The 21,938-nt window shown below is 35.7% G+C and overlaps 3 protein-coding genes across 4 annotated transcripts in view; 2 read left to right on the top strand and 1 right to left on the bottom strand.

The window, feature by feature from the left end:
* The first annotated feature begins 1,859 nt into the window (after positions 1 to 1,859).
* Positions 1,860 to 6,759, top strand: LOC135641676 (B-box zinc finger protein 23-like). Its single transcript, XM_065157287.1, has 3 exons — positions 1,860 to 2,156; positions 5,564 to 5,971; positions 6,315 to 6,759. Exons 1-3 carry the CDS (start codon positions 1,935 to 1,937, stop codon positions 6,594 to 6,596), a joined length of 912 nt encoding a protein of 303 aa, XP_065013359.1. The 5' UTR covers positions 1,860 to 1,934; the 3' UTR covers positions 6,597 to 6,759.
* A 1,820-nt stretch (positions 6,760 to 8,579) lies between these two features.
* Positions 8,580 to 11,493, top strand: LOC135640407 (urease accessory protein F-like). 2 transcript variants are annotated; one of them, XM_065154800.1, is made up of 2 exons: positions 8,580 to 8,738; positions 10,619 to 11,493. In XM_065154800.1, the coding sequence occupies exon 2, from the start codon at positions 10,619 to 10,621 to the stop codon at positions 11,354 to 11,356; it is 738 nt and encodes a 245-aa protein (XP_065010872.1). In that variant the 5' UTR covers positions 8,580 to 8,738; the 3' UTR covers positions 11,357 to 11,493. The 2 variants fall into 2 exon arrangements, with proteins under 2 accessions (XP_065010872.1, XP_065010873.1); XM_065154801.1 differs by having other exon boundaries at positions 10,653 to 11,493.
* A 1,091-nt stretch (positions 11,494 to 12,584) lies between these two features.
* LOC135641536 (uncharacterized) overlaps positions 12,585 to 21,938 on the bottom strand; it is a 9,538-nt gene continuing 184 nt past the window's right edge. Inside the window, exons 1-7 of the mRNA XM_065156932.1 lie at positions 21,378 to 21,938; positions 19,937 to 20,176; positions 19,044 to 19,133; positions 17,510 to 17,659; positions 15,354 to 15,478; positions 13,472 to 13,601; positions 12,585 to 13,324 (exon numbers count right to left, since the gene is read on the bottom strand). The exon at positions 21,378 to 21,938 is cut by the window's right edge and continues 184 nt beyond it. Coding sequence (XP_065013004.1) covers positions 13,199 to 13,324; positions 13,472 to 13,601; positions 15,354 to 15,478; positions 17,510 to 17,659; positions 19,044 to 19,133; positions 19,937 to 20,176; positions 21,378 to 21,935 — 1,419 coding nt within the window. The 5' untranslated portion in view covers positions 21,936 to 21,938 and the 3' untranslated portion in view covers positions 12,585 to 13,198. The remainder of the gene's footprint in view (positions 13,325 to 13,471; positions 13,602 to 15,353; positions 15,479 to 17,509; positions 17,660 to 19,043; positions 19,134 to 19,936; positions 20,177 to 21,377) is intronic.

Below are 21,938 nucleotides of genomic sequence, written 5' to 3' on the forward strand. Positions count from 1 at the left end.
CATTCATAAGACTATTATTAGCTATAAAATAGGGACATAGGGAGATTAAGAATAGATCTATAATCTCAATTTGTAGTGTTTCATCCCTAGGAGAGAAAGAGAGTGTAAGATGATAATTAGGAAAATCTCTTTCATCAAGATTAACTCCTAAGAAATTATATCAAAAATAGACTTTCTTTTTATTGTTCGATAACTATAATCAAAATCTAATCAAATTTATAAGAAATAAGACCTCATAATCTAATACTTACCTCCTTATCTCTATTTGACATCATAAAAAATTTATTTGGTAAGTTTTTGAGTTCTCATAAGTATTTTAAATAATTTAATGAGTATTTTAAATAATTTATTATTATTATTATTATTATTATATATATATATATAAAGCTTTTAGAGAAACGGTACCACATCGAGATTTAATCTCATACATGTCGAAAGTAAACTAAAATTTAGATAAACCTATGATAAAATTTGGATAAATTTAGACTATTTATTAGTCTAAACTTAAACATGTAGAGCTAATTAGATAAAAATAAGTGAAATTCTCATGTCAACTATTATACTGAGGAGTCATATCCTGATAATTGATTGACATCACGATGATGAGAGACTTATTCATAAATAGAAATAGAAAGGTTTATAGGTGCGAGGCTCACCCATCAATGAAAAAGTTGGAAGAATATATTACTATTACTATTAAATTAGATTTAGACATTCTAATTGTGACCATCAAGTTGATGACTCAATTAGTCATTCAGATCGTGACAGTTAGTGATAGCATATATTTCTCGTTTTTGCTTTGAAATCTGATTCGCCCGGCAAGAAATCAACGAATGATGGATTGCATCACACGTAGAGGCAGCAAAGACCAGACTTCGAATTGAGATCAAGATTTAGCTACCTGTGGAGCCTTCGGTCCTCAATTCCAGATTATTATATGTATGTCTATATACTATGCACCAATGTGTTGTTACATGACATCAAGATGTTTTTTGTTTTTTTGTTGAAAGGAAAAGGAAAACTACATTAATTTAAGGGTTTATGACAGAAAAGAGAGAAACTACTAGCGAGTGTGAACTATCTTATCATCAACATGACAACATTTCCCAGTCATTTTGAACACTTCAATCGAAATATTGTTTATATATGTATCTATCTCTTGTTCCTAAATATTGGTATCTGATTTATTAGTTAATACTGAAAAATTATAATTGATTTTTGCTTTTGTTTGAAAAGTGTATTTCTTGATTAATAAGAAAATAATAAGAATTTTGTTTTGAGCTCATGCCAGCATGGGTGACTTTATAATTAATCAAGACTATAATTAATATCAATATTGATTCAAAACATCATTGGTTGATTATTAGGAAGGATATTGAGATTCTTTGACCTTAATCTTTTGTTTTAGATATTTGTTTATAAATAAATTTATTTAATATGATATGAATAATTATTATTAATTAGTTAGGTAAAGATAAAAAATTATAATAAATATAAATTTAAGTACTTTTAAATTAATTAAGTTACAATAGATCCCAAATTATTGAAACATAATATTATTTGTGGATGATTATATATATATATATATATATATATTGATTTTGTTTAAAAATAGTTCATTAATCTAAAAAATAAATATTTTTTAAAATTTATTGTATTATAATATTCATTATTTGTGAAATAATATTAATCAATTAGTATGTCTCGATAAATTAAGAAAATAAATATAAAGTAATTAATGGGAATGAAGAAAAAGAAGATATTATTGCTTTAAAAGCCAAAATCAAGCATTTAATGCGTCAGCTTCGCCAAATTAATATAATATAGACTCTCTTTAGTTTCGATCCATTCCTTTCGTTTCTTGTTGGAAATATCTCCAAGAGGAAGAGGAAGAGGAAGAGGGGGAGGAGGATTCCTTCGGCGGAGGAAGGGAGATGAAGATACAGTGCAACGCGTGCGAGGCAGCCGAGGCGGCGGTGCTCTGCTGCGCGGACGAGGCCGCGCTCTGCTGGGCCTGCGACGAGAAGGTGCACGCCGCCAACAGGCTTGCCGGGAAGCACCAGAGGGTGCCGCTCCTCTCCGACGACGGTGGCGGCCCTGTCTCGGGTAGCAGCTCTTCCACCGCCTCTGGCGTCCCCAAGTGCGATATCTGCCAGGTGCCCCGCCTTCTGCCTCTCTCTCTCGCGTTCATGGGCCGCCTTGATCGTTTCTGGTACGACGAGGTGGACCTGGTCGCAATTCGGTTTGCTGCTTCTTTTGCCGTCTTCTTTCCGGATCAATCGTTCTAATCTGATTTTGTTTGAGGGCATATTCCTGTTTTATGAATGAATTGGTGTAAAGATGTGACTTTTGTGGAGCAACTTACTGTCCATGATATCATACAAGAGACAGACTTTGTGGTCTCTAATCTCTGATGGCTTCACTTATTCCGGAACTGGAGCTGAATTGGAGCTTCACTATGCTAGCAGGTGAATAGTATGCCAAATGAAGTTAATGCAAGGGACTTAGGAACATAGCATGACTGAAGAAAGAATAGGGGGTTCAGAACACTGTGCATATGGACTTATTGCTTCGCAGCACATGCATCATAGTGCCTGTAAATATAAGTTTGATAGTATGGTGACAAATAGTTAAATCTAGTTATCACTTGAGTTATAAGATTGGATCACTTATGAAGTTACTTAGGGAACTGTGTCATCATCTTCACACAGTTGGTTAATCTATGCAAAAATATGAATGCTTTGATCCACTTGGTTTTTAGGAAAGTGAGCACAGAGATTACCAATATATGTATTCTAAATTTGGACGTGGACTCTATAATGTATATTAATATACTGCAGCTAAAGCAAAATTTGTTTTTCAGGAATAAACTCAGAAAACTTTGTATTAATTTTTCTCTGCTAAAGAAAGGGAATCAGAAGATTCAGAACAGCTTGAAAATATTTTAATGGTCATATAATTCATATCATGACCTGCTAATATGAAAATTCTTTGCACACAATTCTTGCAGTCAATGAATGTCTAGCAGGAGGTTAACATTCAAGCCAAACATTTGGAGGGTGGTCAAGCATCAGAAAGGGAGATGCTTTCATGACCCGGGTTTGATGAGCTAGCTGGCTTATCAACTTCATTTGGCCCAAGCCACTGGCCAAAATACCTAAGCTGAAGTTGATTGTAGTTGCTCATCAAACCTTCGTAAGTCAATCTTAGTTTTTACACACTTCCAATATAGGATTAATCGGGGTGTTACAGATGCTTTTATTGTGATTACAGATCATATTCATAGTTTACCTGTTTGCTAATTTTATTGGGTTATAAGGGCTGGTTATTTCGTATAAGGTGAGGGAAATATAAACCCTCTTTCAAGATTTCAAGACTATTGTTTTTGGAAGTGATTTATATGTGAATTTTTACCACTGGAGATAGCAAAATAATTCGAAAAGGATGATTGTCTTTTAACATTTACTTGGCTAATTCTGAACTCATCCCAACTGATTAGGATCAGGATTTTCATATCCTAACCCCAACTTCATCTATAGATAATCCTTTCATTGCCAGCAGAGTAATTGTTGGAATTATGCTAGATCTTGACGACGAGGAAGAGATAAGAAATTGAATGTGGAGGAGGTGTTAATCACTGACTACATCTGCTGCTCGTTGGCCACTATTGCTGCTTGCTTTTGGTATTTCCCAGGGGGAGAAAAAAGAGGCAAAAAGGTTTCAGGAGTCAAAAAAGAGACGGAGGGGGAGGGAGAGAGAGAGAAGGGGAGTTGGGTGCAAGACCTCTCCATTCATACTTTTAGTTATCTGTCAAATTTGCACCAACGGTTGGCAGGACATTACATAACAGCAGACAGTTGTTGGCCCAATTTTCATTAAAGGTGCAATTGAAGAGGTGTCACCATCTATTGGATGGTAGATGGTGACTCGTAGGATACAATGATCAGATGTATCACATGGCATGCAAAATGGAGCCATAATGAAATGTCATATTTCGTGTAAATGACATGAGATGATGGATCTATATGGAATGGTGTATGGATAATGCATCTACAGTTGAATGGCTCCTATGAATCACATGCTGAAAAGCAAAACATGGTAATTTAATTTTTGGTGGTGGCAAACTGGTAGAGTTCACATGCACTTCCGACTTAAACAATGGATTACATAGGAAGTCAGTGATCTTTTCAAAGGAAAAAATATATATTAATCAAGATGCAAAAACTAAAAGCTTGCGTTCCTAAATCAGCATATTGATAACACAGCGAAGACAATTTTTAGATTAACTTTGTGACTCATCAATCTCTATGTGGCTGACCTTTCAGAATAGCTGTTCCCCATATGTAGTCATGGAAAATAAATTTCCAGTTTTCTCCAGTGTTTGAGCTTGATGATATGGAGCTTCTCGTGCCAAATTTCATAATTGGAAGATGTTCAGAGCTAATGGGTTAACTGGATTTGTGGGGCAATCAAACAAGCTGCAGCAAGAAGTTGGCAGCTGTTGAGGTATTTGATCACAAGGAAGGTGTATATTTGAGTTCATTCATTTTTGAAGTTCTACCCGCTTCATAAACAGCACAGCCCTAGGGATGCCTAGCAGAAGCAATGGACGAATCGATGTTGCAATAGAGTTCAATCAAGTCATCTTTCTTTTTTGTTTCTTTTTGTATATGTGGACGTTGAGTCCAGCTTACTTTTGTCTTTTAGTTGTATGGCTAGTATTAGATTATAGGCTTAGCTCTCTGTTATGTTAATTCTTACATGTGATTTCTAGGTATTGTTGCTTCTTGTTTAATATTTTCCTGAGTTGTCACAATGCAGTCAAGAATCTAAAATTGGTCAAAGCTTTTAGAATCCTTTTAGATCTTACATCCATTGTTCTGTTGTCATTCTTATTGTTATTTTCCACCATTCATACAGTTCTCTCAAATTGGATACTTATACTAACATTGTCAGTCATCTTCTATCTAAGAAAGTCTGGCTTCCAATAAATATTAAAATTTTAATGTTCCTAGACCATGAACGTGTTACAAGTACCACTCAAATAATTATTTTTGTGGAGAAAGCAGTACTAGATAAATAAAGAAATGATTTAAGATACTCTTTCCTTGTTTTCTTGATAAATAAAGACATGATTTTCATTGATCCTTTTCTTTGTCTTCCTTTTAGGCTGGGTGCAAAAGGTTAAGTACAACTTATACAGATTCTTGGAAACTTAAGTTCAGTGCATTGTGCTAATGTGTTCTTTTTTGTTTTGGTGATTATCTGAATGTATGCTTTGCTTCTATCTGGATGCGAGGGATGCTTTTGCTAGTTTGTCATGATTCATGTGTTTTTGAATTATGACTGATCAATCATCGATATCCATCTTTGAATATTGAACTTCATTATGCCAGCTAAAACATCTTTAAATGTTGGTTCTCACATGCATATTTGTTGAATTTCCTGCATTTATATATGATGTTCTTATGTGGCAATATGTATGTGTTTAATGATGTCCTTATTGGGCTTCTGTGCATATTTTTTACTTTGAACATATAGAACTAAGTCTTTGTTTTTCCAGGAAGCTTCTGGTTACTTCTTTTGTTTGGAAGACCGTGCCTTGCTTTGCAGGAAATGTGATCTTTCTATACACACAGCAAACTCTTACGTGTCTGCTCACCAAAGATTTCTACTAACAGGGGTGCGAGTAGGACTTGAGTCTGCTGAATCAGTGCCTGTTGCTAACCGGCAGTTGCATGCTGCAGGAAAAGCTGTCTTATCTCCATCTAAACAATTGCGTCTTATGTCATCCACTGAGACCAATGCAGTTTCATCCAGTCAAATAGCCAGGGTTGGAGGTTCAGTGGCAAGCATGGCCCCAGCATCAGGGTTCAGTATGTCTGGAAGTGCACCTGATTGGCCTTTTGATGAATTCTTTGGCTTCCCAGATATCAATCAAAATGGTTTTGCAGAGCATAATGCCTCTAAGGTAGGTTCTCCATCAGTTGCATTTGATGTGGATAGTGAGCTCCTGGTTTAGGGTAAACTTACATCAGAAACCACATCCTGTTATACATCATGAACCCAATCTCATATATAGCATGTGGCAGTTTGTGTTGTCTTCCTTAACGAGCATGTCCTAAACTTGATTGCAGATATGTTACGCTTGTTTCATCATTTAGGCTTACTGTTTTTGGTATATGTCAAGATGCATAATGACTCCTCATCAATGTTGCAAGAGGGGATAAAGAATGTAGCTGGATACTCTCAATTTTTATTGTATCTTGAGACATGCATACTTCATCTACTGATGAACATTGTTTGGTCCACAGGCTGACAGTGGAAAGCTCGGAAGCCATGGATCGTCACCACCTTATCATTCTGTTGACAGCGATCTGGATGCCTATGAATGCGTGGGCCAGCATCCGGAGTACTACTGGGCGGTGCCGGAAATTCCATCCCCACCCACGGCTTCAGGGCTCGGCTGGCAAAGAAACCTGCTTCATCCTGCATCCGATGATGCTGCTTTTGTGCCTGACCTTTGTTCTTCGTCTCATCACGTGACCACATCATTTCGTTCACACCGTCATCACCATCATCACCGTCGATGTTAAAAATCTTGGGGATGATGTAAGTGAAAACCAGTTTGCTAATAATGCAAGGCTTGTTAGCAAAGATGAGATGATGTGAATTGTTTGCTCACTGCTGAATCCTTTTATCTATATTTTGAGGTACATTGCATCATCATAGATAATAAGCAAAGATGGGTTTGTTTCAGTGTGTTGTATCAGACTACGTGGTTGCGCCATTATTTATCAACCTGCAGTTTTGATTACTGAATCAAATGGTTCAGATTCACTTAACAGTTTTGATTATATGGTCAGTAGTTGAAACAACAAAAGATGGAGGGAGGTTCAAGTCAATGCTAAGGTTGCATCTTTTCAGCTTCGAAGGTTAGCGTTTGTGTCACGAAAATAATTTTTATATTTAAATAAAATTATATATATATTTTTATTTTTTTTATATCTCGTATTGGTATTTTTCGTATAGAAAAATAATTACATATATTGATTATCCTGGATTGACGGAAATCTTGTGCATTAGGTATGCTCCTTTTTAATTAGAACAATCAAATAAATTAACATAAAAGTATAAATTAACAATCAAATTCAATTGAGCATATGATAATAAAATTGGGCAATTTCATGAAAAAAAATCTTTTTTTTTTAATTTTTTTTACAAAAGATGTTCTTTCTTTCTTTTTTTTATTCTTTTTTTTTACCTTCAGTGTTTTCAGCTATATCAAGAAAATATTATAAATTATAGTAAAAACACACTATAACTGAGATAAGAAAAAGGAAAGAAAAAGAGGGTAGGTTGCTAGTTTTTTAAATCAAGGGTTTATTTGAAATTGGAGGGAAAAAAAAGAAAAGAAAAGAAAAACAAAAAGAAGAGCTTTTTTTTTGTCCAAAAATCATTCAATAAAATTTTAGTTAAAATGGAATGAAACACTACATAAGAAATAAGATTAGCAGAGTAACTAAATATTTTGAGGACTTGCACATCTTCTTCCATCTCCCGTGGGTTTTAGCAAAATAATAATAATAATAATATTATTATTATTATTATATTTTTAATATTATTCAATGGAGGGTGATGTAGACTTATAATACAATGTAGATTATATAATAAATACAATGTAGACATATAATCTTTTAAGAGAGCTGCACAATCTGACAAAGCTCAACTTGTTTATCCTTTCCTCACTTGATAGAGATGGGATATGAGGAGTTGTACTTTGTGACAGACAACATGTGTGACTTGGTGTTCCCCAAACCCATTTGACTCCCTCATTTAAATATAAAGAAAGGTTCATTAAATCTTCTATAATATATGTTCTTTTGTAATTAATCTTTGGTGGATTGATGATACTTTGACCCTTAAAATGAATTTAAATTTTCTACAAGGATGCTAAAAAGGAGTGATTGTGATATTTTTATTGTTTTGAGGAAAATATATACTTATATGAGTAAATTTGAAAAATTCCTGTGGAATGCTCTTATTTCTAAAACTTTCTTTAGAGCACTCTTTTTTTTTTTTAATATAAGAAGATTATTTCACCCATCTTTATCCGATCTATCATTATTTTCTTTCATGGCTTGAGTTGCACCTTGATCATCTTTGCTTCTGCATGCGTTTCTCTTACCCCTCTTCGTGTGTTTCTCTTACTCTCAGATTATCGTGTTTGCATCTTGTCTTGCTCTTATCATCCTTATTTATAATATGAACGACCAACAATAAAGACATAGATAATCAAGAGCCTATGCATCAAGATACATCTGATCAATAATATCTCTTTTACGAGATCAATATCTTACACACGGAAGCACAAGCAATTACACATGATAAAATTATCTAAAAAAATTTAATTAAAAAAAACTAAATTTTTTTTAGGAATTTGCCTTACATATTTATATTGTTAAATAATAATAATAATAATAATAATAATATTATTATTATTATTATTAATATTATTATTACCGTAGTGAGTGTTTGACCAATGGGGATGTGGGAAGGATGCCATCATCCTTAGTTGGGGCCGCAAGGTAAGTTGCACGAAGATCAAAGCAGCCGGCCCTATTTCTTGGTTTCGTTTGGTCTCCGAGGAGGCGAGGTGGTGTTGACAGGGAAGAAGCTGTCCGATCGATTGGTGTCGACTCCTCCTGCGATCGCGCCGTAGTCGTCGATGCAAGCAGGTAATCCTCTGGAATTCTTGATATTTCCCTTCTTTTGCGCGGACCGGTTCGAATTTGTGATGGTTTAAGGCTTGTGGTATTGAATCTGGAGGGGAATACGATGGTGTTCCCGTCGCATCTCTGGATTCCGGATCGCAAGCATGGTCTGCACCGCGAGTTGTTCGCATTTGATTCATTATAACGCTTGTTGTATTATTCGTAGAGACACAATTATGCAGTTTGGATGCGTTTTCTGAAGAGAAATTTTGATCACATTCTAATAATTACATCAATTGATGCGCTTGGTTTTGATTACAGTATTATTACTTCCTCTCACATTTAGTTTCCTTCTCAAAGTTTCAATCTTTGAGTCTGCTATGTGCTTCTTTGCATACTATGTATCATCTTTTCTCAGCCAATTGACATTCTGTGGCATATTTTGCTTGCAAAACGTGAATAGAAAGGCAGTATCTTTTGCTCCACACACAAAGGTTCTTTATATCAGCGCTTGCTTGTGATAGAGAGACGGGGAGAGGGTGAGTGGAACTAAAACATGCACTGACGTGCGGGGGGGCGCAGGCTTTAGAGTAAGAAGTGGATTTAGGGTTTTGATATTCGTGCAGATATTGGATTTTTATAGAATTCAATCGGACTTTATGGATTTTTTGTTGTTGTAGATTTATGAAGATATTGCATCACTTAGTACTCATTTTTTATCTCCTTATTATGATTAACACCAATTTACTGCAATAGGATCTTATTATGCATGTATTGCACTTGGAATAACCTTAATTGATTCTCCTCATTTGTTACCTCAAAAGTCTCTGCTAACCCATAGAGCTTAGCAGTTTGACGTTCATGTGTTGAGAGTGAGAAGTGGATTTAGGGTTTTGACACACACTCAAGTATTGCATCACTTACTGCCATAGTGCAGCAGTTTTTGTCTTGTTCCAATAAGCACCACTTTGGTGCAGTATGATATTATTGCCTATATTGTCACAAGTGATTCTCCTCTTTTGCTACCTCAAAATATATAAAACCATTTATTTTACAGTCAGTATAGCTTTGTAGATTTTTAGCTTTGTAAAGGTCTCATCAGGTTTTTGGCTTGATGCTATCATGTATATGGTTACTTAGAAGTTTTCTATGATGCAATCTCAAAATCCATCATACACCACATCTTCCAAAGTTTATCGTGAACATCATAAAATCAGGTTAGAAACTTTATGCTATTTTTTTTTCTTTAAATTATTTTTCCACCTTGTTGCATTGACCATAAAAGAATGGCTCAGTACATGCTACAAAGATTACATTAGAACAATATGGAGCAATTCCAATGTGGGGGGAAAAAAGGTACAATTGAACTAAAATAGAAGTTTTCTATGATGCAATCTCAAAATCCATCATACACCACTTCTTCTAAAGGTTATCGTGAACATCATAAAACCAGGCTAGAAACTTTATGCTATTTTTTTTTCTTTAAATTATTTTTCCACCTAGTTGCATTGACCATAAAAGAATGGCTCAGTACATGCGACCATAAAAGAATGGCTCAGTACATGCTCCAAAGATTACATTAGAACAATATGGAGCAATTCCAATGTGGGAGGAAAAAAGGTACAATTGAACTAAAATAGTGGAGCCATTTTTGAAGCTATTTTCTAGTGGTTCATTTCATAATGTTATTTATCTAGTGTCATGCGCTATCTATTACATGGTGAAGTTAACTTTTCAGAGTACATTGATATTAATATTGAATTAGAACAAAATGGAGCAATTGCAATGTGGGGAAAAAAAAAGGGTTACAATTGAACTTAAAATAGCAGAGCCATTTAGAAGGTATTTTTTGCAGTAGTTATTTTCATAATGTTATTTATGTAGTGTCATTTGCTATCTATTAGATGGTGAAGTTAACTTTCGATGATGGAGCTACAGATGGAATGCATGAGCAACTTGGAAGTGAGCTTCTGCAATGGAGGCAGTGGCAACTATTGGATTCGGTCCTTCCGACCGGTGGCTTTGCTCATTCTTATGGACTTGAAGCTGCCATCCAAACTACTTTTGTGACGAACCCCATAGATCTTAAGTCCTATATTGTACAAGTCTTGGAGAATACTGGCAGCCTACTTCTTCCCTTTGTATATTCTGCCTGCAAGTCTCCGGACATTGTTGCCTGGTCTAAGCTGGATAGGTTGCTCGAAGCAACCTTAACGAATGAAGTCAGTAGAAAAGCATCAGCATCTCAAGGATCAGCACTTCTAAGAGTAGCGGCATCGGTATATCTCGAGGTTCCATCTCTCAAAGAAATGAGAGACAAATTCTTGGGGTCAGGATCTGTTTATTTCCATCATGCGCCTATTTTTGGTCTCATATGTGGATTTCTTGGATTTGATAGCAGTACCACGCAGAGGATGTATATGTTCATGGCAATGAGAGATGTTATTTCTGCTGCGACGAGATTAAATTTGGTTGGGCCTCTCGGGGCATCAGTGTTACAACACCAACTCGCCTTGGTTGCTGAAGAGATGATGAAGAAGTGGATGGACCGACCTGTTGATGAAGCATGCCAGGTTGCTCCTATGCTTGATGTTGTGCAAGGTTGTCACCAATACTTATTCTCAAGACTGTTTTGCTCTTGATATCATGTTAGGGTTGCAGAACACTGCCAAGTATATATTGAATTTTTGCAGGTTTCATCAATCCACAGTAGGAATTGATTTTTGATGAACAAACCAATGTGAACTTGTAGCCAAGAAAATTATCCTTATTTGGTTTATGCTGAGAGAATTATAGCTTATGACAGCCCAAGTATATGTTGAAAGTTTTGCCGGTTTCATCAATCTACAGCCAGAAATAATCTTTGATGAACAAACAAAAGCAATGTTATAACCAAGAAAATTAGCCTATTTATTGATTTGCTAAATGGAGAGAACATATAACTAATTAGAGAGTATGTAATTAATTGGCATCAATTGCATTGTATATCATGGATTGTCTTTGGTTCATATATATATATATATATATATATATATATATATATATATATATATATATATATATATATATACATACATACATATATATATATACATACATACATATATATATATACATACATACATATATATATATACATACATACATATATATATATACATACATACATATATATATATACATACATATATATATATACATACATACATATATATATACATACATACATATATATATATATACATACATATATATATATATATATATATATATATACATACATATATATATATCCCTTGTCATGTACCACCTGTATCGAGCGTAGCGTTGTATTATGACAAGATGAACATTGTTCTGTATACCAAGTCGTTTCTATATCATACCATAGTTTTCTAATTCTGGTGTGTTCTGCAGAAGCTTTGCATGTGGAGCATAATCATGTCTTTGCCTAACTGAAGTTTCATATTCTACATATGTATGCATTAGTTTAATGAAAACAGATGAAATGAATCATAACAATTATTTCTTAAGCAGATTTTCTGCAGATTAGAAATTTATGTACCTTTCAACATAAAGATAAAAGATGGATCAACCAACCTGTCAAAAGCTGTTGGCCACTAAGAGAATTTGCCTGTGATGGCTGATAAATCTTAGTGTGGACTAGTAACAGACACTCGAAGCAACACACACTATGCAGTAATGACAATAGAATTTCTAGATTTGCAGAATAAATTTTTTTCATAATTCAAAGATGAAATTTCATAAATATTTATGCGGTCAATGAGAGATAATGCAGTGTAGGTGGAAGATTTGATACGGTTGAAGACGCCAACAACAGCGAGCAAGTTTTGTAGACCTCTTCAAGTGAACTGAAGATAAACACAGTGCAGGAAATGCTTGAAATAACTAAGGATACATGCTAAATAATTGTACATGATTAATGAAACAGTGGTGATTTGGAAGATTCCAAGCACAGGTATACATTCACCTATGTAATGCCACGATGATTTTACAAATTGTATCGACTTGAGCATCGATCATGGTAGATGCCTCCTTAATTCTGCATTTACAAGCACTATAGCTGCAGTAGCATAGCACCCTGTAGTTTTACGATATTGCTACCAGTACATTAATCATGAAACAGAATACCTGACTGCGGGAAAATTAAGCTTAAACCTCATAGCAGTGGCTCGTCCGCTGGCAGTTTGCACATGATTTTCTTGTCCAAGCAATTTGGTGCATGGTGTGGCAGGAAATTAGATGTCTTCTCGAGAATTACTGATGGATCTTTGTGTATCGTCCACTGGCAGTTTGCACATGATCTTCTTGTCCAAGCAACTTGGTGAGTAGTGGGGCAGGAAATTAGATGTCTTCTCGAGAATTACTGATGGATCTGTGTATACTAGTAGGGTATCTTCACGTTGCATGTAGGTTAGAAGCTTAAAATATGTACATAATCATCTGTACAATGAACCGAGAGAGGATCAGAACTCCACTCCACTGTTCAACTGAATAGAGAAGGCAGGCCTGCAAATAGAGTCGAGGGGAGCTTCCACTCTAATGACTATCCCAGACTTCCCAGCATTGCCATTCCACTTGGATCTCCCAAGCTGTTAATTGCAAGAACAAAGGTATATACTGAGTAAAAATAATAATCAACTCCTCAACAAGTAGAGGGACCTATAAACATGCGCTATATGTAACTTCATATAAGATGCCAGCCACTTTCACAATCATAACACAAACAAATAACTTACAGCTAGAGAGGCAAAGGCAGACGAATGGGCAGTGGCAGAACAACCACAACTTAAACTAAGTTTCTCATCCATAGAATGTATGAGTTCTGCTTGCAACCCAGGATTGCTTCCACCAAAGGTAGGGCACACACTGGCATTAACAAAAGAATTGCAAATGAGTGTATAGCAAATTTTCAATGTGAATATTTAGCTAAAGTCACTAGACCACAATATTCACAAACATACAGTTAGCTGCACACTTGTGACAAAGAGATACAAAGAGACTGTACATATGGCATATAGGTATGAAAAAGAATATATGCCAGTTCGGGCATGCCAATATTTCAGACCATGCTGCTTTGACCGTGCAGTCCAATGAAAAAACCAGACACATCTTACCAGGGAATCATTCAGTGAGCAAGCATAATAGCAACAAATTTAATCCGGTGATTTATCAATCATTCTGTTAACCATTCATTTCCAAGTGGAAACAGCATATGAAATATAGAATTTGTTGTTGTAGCATGATTTTCAATTGTTCTAACCTAAACTAAAATCTGGCACAAGTCCTAGAAGTATTCAGCAATCATTCCATTAACCATTCATTTCCAAGTGATGACAGCTTATGCTTGAAAAGAGTCCTGCTGTTGTAGCAGGATTTTCCATTGTTCTAACCTAAAATCTAGCACAAGCCCTAAAAGAATTTATCAATCATTCTATTAACCATTCATTTCCAAGTGGTAACAGCTTATGCATGAAAATTTGTGGTAGCACAATTTTCCACTGTTCTAGCCTAAACTAAAATCTGACAAAAGCCTTAAATGAATTCATTTCCAAGTAGTAACAGCATATATATGGAGAGGATTTACCAATGTAGCATGCTTTTCCATTGTTCTAAACTAAAATCTATAGCAACCCTAAAATAATTTCCTGCAAAAGGTCAAAAAAGACATACAATGAAATTTTACAAAATGAAACTATCCATCAGACCAAATTAGACAGAACGACAAACAGATCCTTCATAAAAAGACAAACGAAGTCGTTATCATGCCAATATTGCTACTAAATAATTTGCAGAGGTTTCTAAGAAAACAATATGATGCTACAAAGACTCAAACAGATGAGAGGGGAGAAAAGTATAGCATACAAGAAGTTTCCTAATAAAAGATCACCATGATCTTCCGCAAGCAATAAAATTCCCTTCAGATTGGTTTGCCATATGATCTGAACAACATATAAAACAAGCACCCTTTTGTCACACATATAAAACAAGACTAAAGATACCTCTTTACTGGTCCCTAAACACTAGTATAATCTTCCACACTGGTGTCAATTCAGCCATGCAAGAAGTTCATTCACACTATACACCTAAAGGACGAAAAACTCTTATCTAGAAGAAGATGGTTAAAGATAAACACAGTCTGGAAGATCAGAACCTCTTATCTCATTCATCACTTAACACAACAAACTCCATATTGTCAAAAGAACAGAACTAACAATGGTTATAGCCACCTAAGCAAAATCAACCAATGTATAATTATACTCCATTCTTGTAAATTTAGCACATAGCCACTTGTAGCCAGCTAAGGTCAAGCTACAAGATACTCAGGCAAGTAACAAATGTATATACTCCATTCTTATAAAATTTACTACACTTCAGCACTCAAGATTACACAAATTAAACATATAACAAGTCAAGGTCATTTTACCATGTATCAAGCAACAACACTGTGTTCAAGTTGACATCAACTCCTCAAAAATCAAGAAAAAAAGACAAACTAGAATTCCATCACATTCATTATCATAATATACCAGAAAGATAAGCCAACACTCAAACATATATCACTTCCAAGTGATAATTACATGATAAAAATAGATAATAGCGGGTGCAGCTATCACCAACCTGAATTGGATGGTTGGTTGTAACATGAGGCCAGATCTCTTCCAAGCTAAAGCTTGTACGACTCCAAGTGAAAATGACTTGTCAGGCCACTGCACAACTGGAGTAATACGAGTGCCACTTTTGTTCTGCAAGAAAATAAAGACAAAATGTTATAAAGCCTAATGATAGGCAACAGTGTCAGGCATAAGAGGCATCTTGTTTATAGATTGAAACAGGTAGTAAGCACAATGAACATCAAGAAACAAAACAGAAGCAATATGTCACGCAATATAGATACAAAAATTACCTCAAATACATAACTACGAAACATGAAAACAATCTTATGTTGCCTAACTATTGCCAATTGTTGCACAGTAATCACAAGTCCTGAATGACATTTGAAAATTAAGGTCGTAACCAAATCATTTTGGGCCATCACAAACAACTGATTATCCAGAATCAACTGTGGTTTCAACAAGTCAAGACAAATAGCACACAGCAAACTACGCATCATGATATCATTAGTTCAACACTTATGGGTGGGTGTTATGCTGTATTGCTAATCTCATCTCTTGCCTTTCTTCTCTTCATAACAACTACACAGCAATATATACTGTTTCACATATAAAGCATCTTCCATATCATCATTGTCATTTACTCTCTAAATTTTTCAATGCCCGAGGCTGAGATAAAGATTCCAGTTCCTTCCTTTTGTCGTATCTATGGAAAGGTCACTAAATAAGCTAGGGAGCTTTTAATAGTATCTAACAAAACAAGCTTACAGCATCTAATCATGCTTTGGCCCAATGACTACAAAACCTCCACTGAGGAAAATGCCACTAACCATCTTGAAAGCCATCGAATCCCTTTTTACTAATTGAAACAAAGATTTTTATAGGCCTTTCTCCACCTCTCTTTGAATGACCAGTCCAAACTAATGCACCTTGGCTATTTGGTGCATTATTTTTTAAATAATTATTTTATGCAGACATTTTTCCTTTTTAATCTTATAATTGTATTAAAATGATGAAAAACATTATAGAGAATATTTTGAAAATGGGTTTTTTTACCAAGTTGCAAGGTTTGGACTTTTGTGCTATGAAAAAAATATACAATGTAATCCACTAAATTTTATTGAGAATTCAACATAATAAAGGATGATACAAAGTTTCCACCAATGTAAGATTTGGGAGGTCTTGCATATCCGAGCAGAGGAGCTAGTTCCGTTATCTAAACAGTGATCATTTAAATAGCAAAACAGCAATCTTCCCATATAATTAAGAAAAGATAACCTTAAAATTGGTAAACCTACTTCTCTATTCAATGGTGACTCACCCACCTTTGAAAATAACAGAAGGCTTATTAATCAACTCATTGCCTAGATCTCAGTTATCTGAGACGTGGAGTATTCAGGGTCTTGATATGGGTGCAGATGCAAGACAAGCCATTTAGCTTGTTTTGTGGTACACCGTGGTAGAATTAGTTGATTCATTATTTTGGTTCAAGGTATGCAGTAAATCACTTTGATCGCTTGCTACATTATATAAGACATTTGGTCTTGTGAAGCAATTATGCATCTAGGCCAATAACAATAACTATATAAGAACTAAAAGCTATGAACTCATTGCATTTTTCTTTCCCATTGAATTTTTCTTGAAAGATTATGGAGTAGGAATATCTATTCTTTATCTTTAGTTGGTTTGTAATTATAGAACTGATTTATGAAACTGGATCTCTCATTTCTGCACTTTAAATAGTGTATCAAAATGATCCCAGATAAAAGTGTACCATACACTTCAGACAAATAACCTAGATTGCAACTCCAGGGGGTAAAGGTACTGGATCAAATTAAATTATTTAAAACAAAATTCTTACTTGGTATTGTCTAGAAGCTCATTTCAGATCATATACTCTAATAGAACAACATTGGTAGGTTTTCTCCTACTCCTTGTGTCATGGCACGAATCAACTCGGCTAGATTTGAAAACTTTACCATACATTAACTATAAGAATCTTATTTACTGATTCTGTGGCACACAGTAGGTGAATCAGACAAGACAAGATAACAAATTCTCCAACTATGTTTTTTATGCAGCATAATGCAATTAAGGTGAAAAAGGCATTCTTAGCAGGAAATTTACCAAGATAGCAAACAAAGTTCAAACTATTTAGGTAACCTTGCAAGAGAAGCTAAATCTTGTTTCTCCTGGATATTGACCTTGGGCCTGAAGCAACCCACCAAATAAAGGAAGAAAAGCGCTAGTGGTCAAGCCCTCACCAGCCACATAGGTGAGTTGTCCATTTGGGAACTGTAAATCCATGAATGTCTGAAAACCAAACCAATCGAAGAAATTAGACTCAAATTGCCCTACAGCTCCAACAATTTGCATCATAGACTTTCTGCTGCTGGCAAAAGCAAAACCATAAGCAAAATCTAGAAGGCATACAAACATGAAGAAAGAAGAGACTAATATGGATCATACACATAAATTCCTAGCTTAAAATATAACCTCCAATTTGTTAGTATGAGAAATTTTGGATTGACAACATACTGCTAAGTATAACATGAATCAAATAATAGTAAAAACATTATTTTGTAAAGAAAAATTATATACATATTACCTACAAACTCATAGAGATTTACACTTGAAAATCTTTTAATGGCATATGAATCCTTCACTAAGAGTCAAACTTACATGCCATTTTCAATGTGTAAAATACAACTTTTGAATGATATACATGTATCTTGTGAGGTCATGTGCATTATCACAAACTTCTGAAAACATATGCTTCGGAGTCATAGCAGAAACATACTTATTTTTTATAAGACCAATTGACAATGTTTAAAATATCTAATAACAGTTAGTACTCAAGATAAATGGTAAGATAGTGCATAAGTTCACCTGATTTTCATACATGAAAGGTTAATTGCAGTGGATGCCACAACAACGAAAAATTCATGTTGTCTGATATCTTGTATACACATAAGAATCATGTCAGATATATATCCTGTAAGAATTGTGGGTTGTCTATCCTGTGAGAATTATGTCAGACATATATCCATGTGCCGAAAATGAACCTAAATCAAACACTTTTATAACTCTTTGAGCATAAACTTTAACTATCATTTGAGATAGCTGAACTTATTTTTATCATAAAGCTTCCTAGATCATATTTCTTAAAGCTTCCATTCCAATCATGTAGATATAAATTACCATACATCATCTAATAGAACTATGTCTCTTCTGTCTCTTCCAATTTATCTCGTTGTTGTTACCAAGGTTCGTCGTACCGTACCGTACCGGCGTTTCGACCCGGGCTCGGTACCGGTACGGTATACCGAGCACTGTAGCAGTGCTACAGTGATACAGTGCATTACTACAGTGCTCGATACGGGCGGACCGGTACAGGGCGGTCCGCGTACCGCTAGCCTGTCGGACCGGTACGTACCGCCCGTACCGGGCGGTACAGTCCGGTACGGCAAACCTTGGTTGTTACATTGGACTCACAAAAGAACATCCATGTCCTATTCTCATATCTGTGTCCAAATTCCATTATTTAAGCTTCTACAGCCTTTCATTTGCAAAAGAAATCATGTAAAGATGGTTAAGAAAATAGGCAAAGCAGGAAAACAATTTAAAAAATTAGTAGAAACATTAGGAGAGGCTAAAATCTTCAAAAATAAATCACACAAAAAACTTCTGAACTTACACAAGCAAATGGGTTGAGACAGATCATTGACATCAACAGCCATCGTCTATGCTTTGACCATAAAGCTGGACACAGGGAATGCATTCCATTCTGCAAAAAATTTGCAAAATATCTATAAATGACAAAGAAAAAAAAACTATTTTCATGGATATATGTACCCTCAAAAGCATCATCATTGTTAACCCGACATACCTACAGGGAGATTGTGTCTAACAGGAAATTTGAGCCACATGAAAACAATAAATAGCAATTGTAGTAGACTCAATTACACAAATTTGGACATGCATATATAAACTGAAAAGATTAAAGGAATAAAAAAATCAATGAACAGGATTAAGCTGCAAAAATATAATAATTTGACAAAGGCTCATTGCAGTAAATCAAATTTTACGAAATTATGATCAGTCAGTAGTTTTTTGACTTTCTAAATCAGAACAGCAAGTGGAGGTGATCGTAAACAATATAAAGAAAAAAAACAATTTGCAGAATTTTTAGTAAAGCCCATATGCTGAGGACAAACTAGGCAGGGCATGACCAATAGTGTTCAATCAAGGGATCAAACCTAAGCATCCAACAAGGGCAACAAATGCCCTTATATTAATGGGCTAATCAGCAATTAACCAGTTATAACCAGGTAGAACAAGGTTAAAAAGGAACAAAATGGTGTGTTTATACAACATTACATACGGGACACTTCAAGCAATATTTGATCTGTCTCAATCAAGATGAATATTACATTCCTGAAATGACAATTGGTGGATACAGAATTGGTTGTACTACAACAAATTATATCAGATATGCAACTGAAGAGAAAGATGTTCATAAAAAGATAGACCAAGCATAAATAACTGCTAAGCAAGCTGCTGCAACTGAGATCAAAAGGAGTCTCTCACCTTCCGGTCATAACCATACCAAAGCAAGTGTTGCTTTGATAAATGAACAGGCAAAAGAAGTGTCGTATCCCGAACAAATAGCACAGGTCCAAGCTGGATAAGAAAAAGTGGTGAACTCTCATTCCTTGAAGTGGAGCCACCATGTGATGCCTCTGCTCTCCATAGGTCTCCACGTGCAACCAATGAACTTTCGATGTCATTGGTCCTACTATCATATGTTGTTGTAATATTAATGATGCCCTGAAATATGTGTTACATATCAATATTAGCTTCTAATAAATGCACTATGCATGGCATAACAAACAAAAACTACTTTCAGCTCTCATGGTAGGACTAAAAACTGCTGAACCTTGAAAGCATATAAAAAATCAGACTTGACTTAATAGACAAAAATAATTGCTACAATACCGAGTAAAAGAAAAAGGAAAAAAATACAATTAAAGAATCAAACGTTATATGCAATTCAATGTTGGTGGCACAGACACTCTCACAAGGAAACTGAACGGTGATGCATTCACCCGGTTAAGAGAGACCAATGCAAGAACCATGGTGGTGTCAGAAACAATTTGCAAAAGATATTGAATAGGAAACTAGAAATATCTGGTTCCTTCATTAGCTTCATATTTAATGCATACCAAAAAGCAAAAGCATGATACTGCAAGACAGTCAAATACTTCCTACATACTAATTACTTACTAGGTATTGACATGACTAAAAAAGGAGTTGCCATCAGCCTAAGATGCACGGATGTTATGGTAAGTAAGTTACTATCTACTAATTAATTCAAGCACTAACTTAACTCATCTTGAATGGTTGGTTAGCTAAGGTAAACACCATAGGAACGAGGTAAACCAAATCTCAAAATAATTAAGTCATGACTGCTCTTTTAAGCATCTCCACGTGTTATATGCAGCAAACAAATCAAAATATAATAAAACTGGAATTATAGCTTCATCAGAGTAGCATGTATATTATGGCCATGATTATATTGATCAAAATTAGGGTAGATTTGGAAATCTTAGCAGGTGCCTAGGCGCTGCGCAAGCGCCCATTGACATGCCTGGTCAAATTAATATGTATTTTATGAAGATGAACCAACCAAAGCATGTAGCAGTAATGTAATGATTTCAGAGTGCTTTTTCTTTGTGCATACAAGGCGAAACAGAACATGTAATGACCTTGTAATAATTTACATGTATTGAAAAAAGTCATCCCTAAACCATGATTTTGATAAATGCTCTTTAAAATCCTTTAAGCCTTTGTCAATGGAGTAACTGATAGATGATTCTTTCTTTCCTAAATCTATGTTTCTTGCTTAATAGTTACACAATCTCCATCATTTAATTCACCCAACGGTCAATCCTCATATTAAACAATCAATTAATACAAAAAAATGACATAAATAAGTTGTGATGGAAAGAAAAGGTGTAAGAAGCCCCACCTGAGGCTTACCAAACCGTCTTGGTGATCTCAAATCAAGCTCAAATCCTTCCTCATCTTCCAACCCGTCCAAGCCTCCCACCGCTGCCACCGGCTCCAAGAAACTCCGACCACCGAACTGATCCGCAATCAAACCATGCTCTTCCGAGCCGCCAGCATGGCCACTACCCCCGCGAATCTCCACAGCCTCGTCCCACTTCCTACTGCCGTCGAGATCCACCCCGAGCCGGGCCGCGAGCCTCTCATCCTCTTCTTCGTGCCAGAACGGCACGGGAAGCTGCCGGAAGAACTGCTGCACCACGCCGTTGATGCAAGCGCCCAGCTCGGCGCCAGCCTGGCCGAGGCGGTTTCCGATGCCGAGGATGGCGGAGACGCCGTCGGCGGCAGCGGAGGCCGGGAGGATGGGGTCGATCTTGTGTGGCGCGGGCCAGGGGAAGGGGGGAGGGGCTATGTGGGACTGGAGGAGGCCGTTAAAGCCCTGAGCGAGTCGATCCGCTAGGTCGAGGCCGTGGCGCTGCACCTCCTCCCACGCCTCGAAGGATCTCTCCACGGACATCATCGG

Source organism: Musa acuminata, chromosome BXJ3-6 (genome assembly GCF_036884655.1).
Source record: "Musa acuminata AAA Group cultivar baxijiao chromosome BXJ3-6, Cavendish_Baxijiao_AAA, whole genome shotgun sequence".
Lineage (NCBI taxonomy): Eukaryota > Viridiplantae > Streptophyta > Magnoliopsida > Zingiberales > Musaceae > Musa > Musa acuminata.

What these genes read in the sequence shown, in the direction of transcription:
- LOC135640407 (XM_065154800.1), top strand. Translation starts at nt 10,619, where the DNA reads ATGGTGAAGTTAACTTTCGATGATGGAGCTACAGATGGAATGCATGAG.
- LOC135641676 (XM_065157287.1), top strand. Translation starts at nt 1,935, where the DNA reads ATGAAGATACAGTGCAACGCGTGCGAGGCAGCCGAGGCGGCGGTGCTC. An exon ending in CCAAGTGCGATATCTGCCAG is followed by an intron (nt 2,157 to 5,563) that starts GTGCCCCGCCTT and finishes TTGTTTTTCCAG; the next exon opens with GAAGCTTCTGGTTACTTCTT. An exon ending in CAGAGCATAATGCCTCTAAG is followed by an intron (nt 5,972 to 6,314) that starts GTAGGTTCTCCA and finishes TTTGGTCCACAG; the next exon opens with GCTGACAGTGGAAAGCTCGG.